This window comes from Lactuca serriola, chromosome 2 (assembly GCF_051521515.1).
Source record: "Lactuca serriola cultivar US96UC23 chromosome 2, Lser_US96UC23_V15, whole genome shotgun sequence".
NCBI lineage: Eukaryota > Viridiplantae > Streptophyta > Magnoliopsida > Asterales > Asteraceae > Lactuca > Lactuca serriola.
Window position 1 is genome coordinate 211,269,688 of NC_136409.1, and position 2,499 is coordinate 211,272,186.

The following is a 2,499-nucleotide window of genomic DNA, read 5'->3' on the forward strand; positions in this document are numbered from 1 at the left end:
TGGATTGCAACAAATTGCAATTAGTTCAAATTAACTAGAAGTAAACAGCAGTAATGCAATCAACTTCGACAAATCGCAATGGGTCTCATTTTCTTTTAAAGCACATTGACAACTTGTGATGAACTACGATCGATCGCAACGGATCGCACTCCATTTCATTTTTCTCTAATGTCAACTTTTCAACTTACGATGGCTTGTGATCGATCGTAATGATCGCAACTGGGTGTTTTGACTTGAATGACTATGATGGCTTGCGATCGATCGCAACGGATCGCAATCAATCGCAACAAACTTTTAAGCAAAAAGGTAACCAATCAACCTAAAAACTCCAAAGAAAGGTTAGAAAAAAAAAGACATTAAATTATATTTTATTTTCTGAGAAGAAAAAATTTCGATGTAAAAAAATTGTTCGGAATTTTTTTGACTTTCTAATGTTTCCATCAGAGAGTACAAACTTCTTGAAGAATTGAGGATCAGGCATCATCATTCCCATTTTTTGAGAAATCATTGAATTTGGTTTCGTTTAATGCCTTAGTAAAGACATCAGCAACTTCATCATTAGATGGAACAAAAATGAGTTCGATGTTACCTTTGAGAACATGATATTTTACAAAATGGTATCGAATATCAATGTACTTGGTCAAGGAGTGTTGAATTGAATTGTGAGAAATCGCAATTGCAGTTTAAGAATCACAATAGATGGGAATTTGTTGAAAACGGTAACCAGAGTCCAAATGTTGAGACTCCATCCATAGAGCTTGATAGGTACAACTTGTAATAGCATTGTATTCTGCTTCCGCTATAGAGAGAGCTATGGATTTCTGTTTCTTGGATGACCAACTAACCAATCTTCCACCCAAAAATTGACAACCACCAGACGTGCTTATCCGATCATGTTGAATTCCACCATAATTAGAGTCCGAAAAAGATTGCAATAGGAAACTCTCATTTGTTGGGTACCAAATTCCGAGACTCTTAGTCCCTTTGATATATCTAAAGATTTGCTTTACAACTAAGAGAAGTGACACCTTAGGATTAACTTGGTATAGGGCACAAAGACATATTGTGAACATGATGTCAGGATGACTTGCTTTAAAGAAGAGTAGAGATCCAGTCATTCCCTTATACTTCTTCTGATCAACAGCTTCACCAGATGGGTCCGAGAAGATCTTGAGTCTGAAACCCATTGGAACCTTTGCAGATGCACATGTATCCATTGAAAATTTCTTCAGAAGTTTTGAAATGTACTTTTCTTGATGAATAAAGTTACCTTTGTTGGTCTATTTAACTTGCAAACCTAGGAAGAATCTTAATTCATAATTCATACTCATTTGAAATTTACTAACCATCAATTTGGCAAAGTCAGCAACCATCATCGGATCGGTTGATCCAAAGATGATGGCATCGACATATATTTGCACTAACATGAGATGTTTTCCATTTTATATTTGCAATAACATTGGATCAATAATTCCCCTTTGAAACGTAAACGCTTGAGATAACAAGTGAGAGTGTCTTACCATGCATGTGGAGCTTGTTTGAGGCCATACACAACTTTCTAAAGTTTATAACAATAATTAAGATAGGCGAGATTTACAAACCCATGAGGTTGTTGGGGATAGACTTTACTATCAAGTTTACCATTGAGAAAGACACTCTTGATGCCCATTTGGTAAATTTTGAAGGCCTTGTGAGCAGCATAAGGGAGACCCTAAATCTAAGTAAATCCTTTAGCCACCAATCTTGCCTAGTTGCAAATGATAACTCCAGCATCGTCTAGCTTGTTTCGGAAAACCCATTGAGTTAAAACTATAAGGTGATCCTGAGGAGGAGGGACAAGAGTCTACACTTGATTTAGTTTAAATTTTGATAACTCTTGTTGTATGGTTGTAATCCAATCTTAATGTTCTAAATCTTATTTGATGGATTTGGGTTCAACCATTTATATAAATGCCGAAAAGTGACACTCATTTTTAATGTTGGTAGTAGAGCGAGTTTGAACATCGACGTTGAGATGTCCAATAACTTGATTTAGAGGATTATCCTTAGTCCAAACATGAAATCTCGGAAGTTCTTGAGAAACAGATGATCTGACATCAACAATGGGGTTGTGTTTCTCCCCCTGGACTGTTTGAATTTGAGGATGATGCTCCCACTGTACTTATGAACTTGATATATCGGCATCGTCTTCGTTCGGAAATTCAAAAAAGTGGACATCGTCTTCAATGTTGTTTATAATGGGATCAATTTCAACAAATTGATCTATTACATCTTGGAATCCATCAACATTTGATTCAAGGGTCGGATTGCTTTCTTTACCTTGGAAGCACATGTATTCTCCCCCTCAACCGGAGATGGGAATACTTCGAAATCAAATGGAGGAAATGTGGGGGTCTGACCAGAGATGTTTTGAGAAACATGAGTGGGAGTTGAAGATGGTCTTAATCGAGATTTTGAATCAATAGCAGTTTCTATTTGTCCGAACAAGCTTTCAAAACC

General features: G+C 36.5%; 1 protein-coding gene across 1 annotated transcript; it reads right to left on the reverse strand.

Moving 5' to 3' along the window:
• Nucleotides 1–473: 473 nt before the first annotated feature.
• Nucleotides 474–1,217, reverse strand: LOC145090025 (secreted RxLR effector protein 161-like). Its single transcript, XM_079028383.1, has 2 exons — nt 695–1,217; nt 474–589 (listed from the first exon to the last, which is right to left on the reverse strand). Exons 1-2 carry the CDS (start codon nt 1,215–1,217, stop codon nt 474–476), a joined length of 639 nt encoding a protein of 212 aa, XP_078884509.1.
• Between the last annotated feature and the right edge of the window lie 1,282 nt (nt 1,218–2,499).

Coding starts and splice junctions, on each gene's coding strand:
- LOC145090025 (XM_079028383.1), bottom strand. CDS start 1,217: ATGGATACATGTGCATCTGCAAAGGTTCCAATGGGTTTCAGACTCAAG. Junction 590..694: donor TCAACAAATTCCCATCTATT/GTGATTCTTAAA, acceptor ATGTTCTCAAAG/GTAACATCGAACTCATTTTT.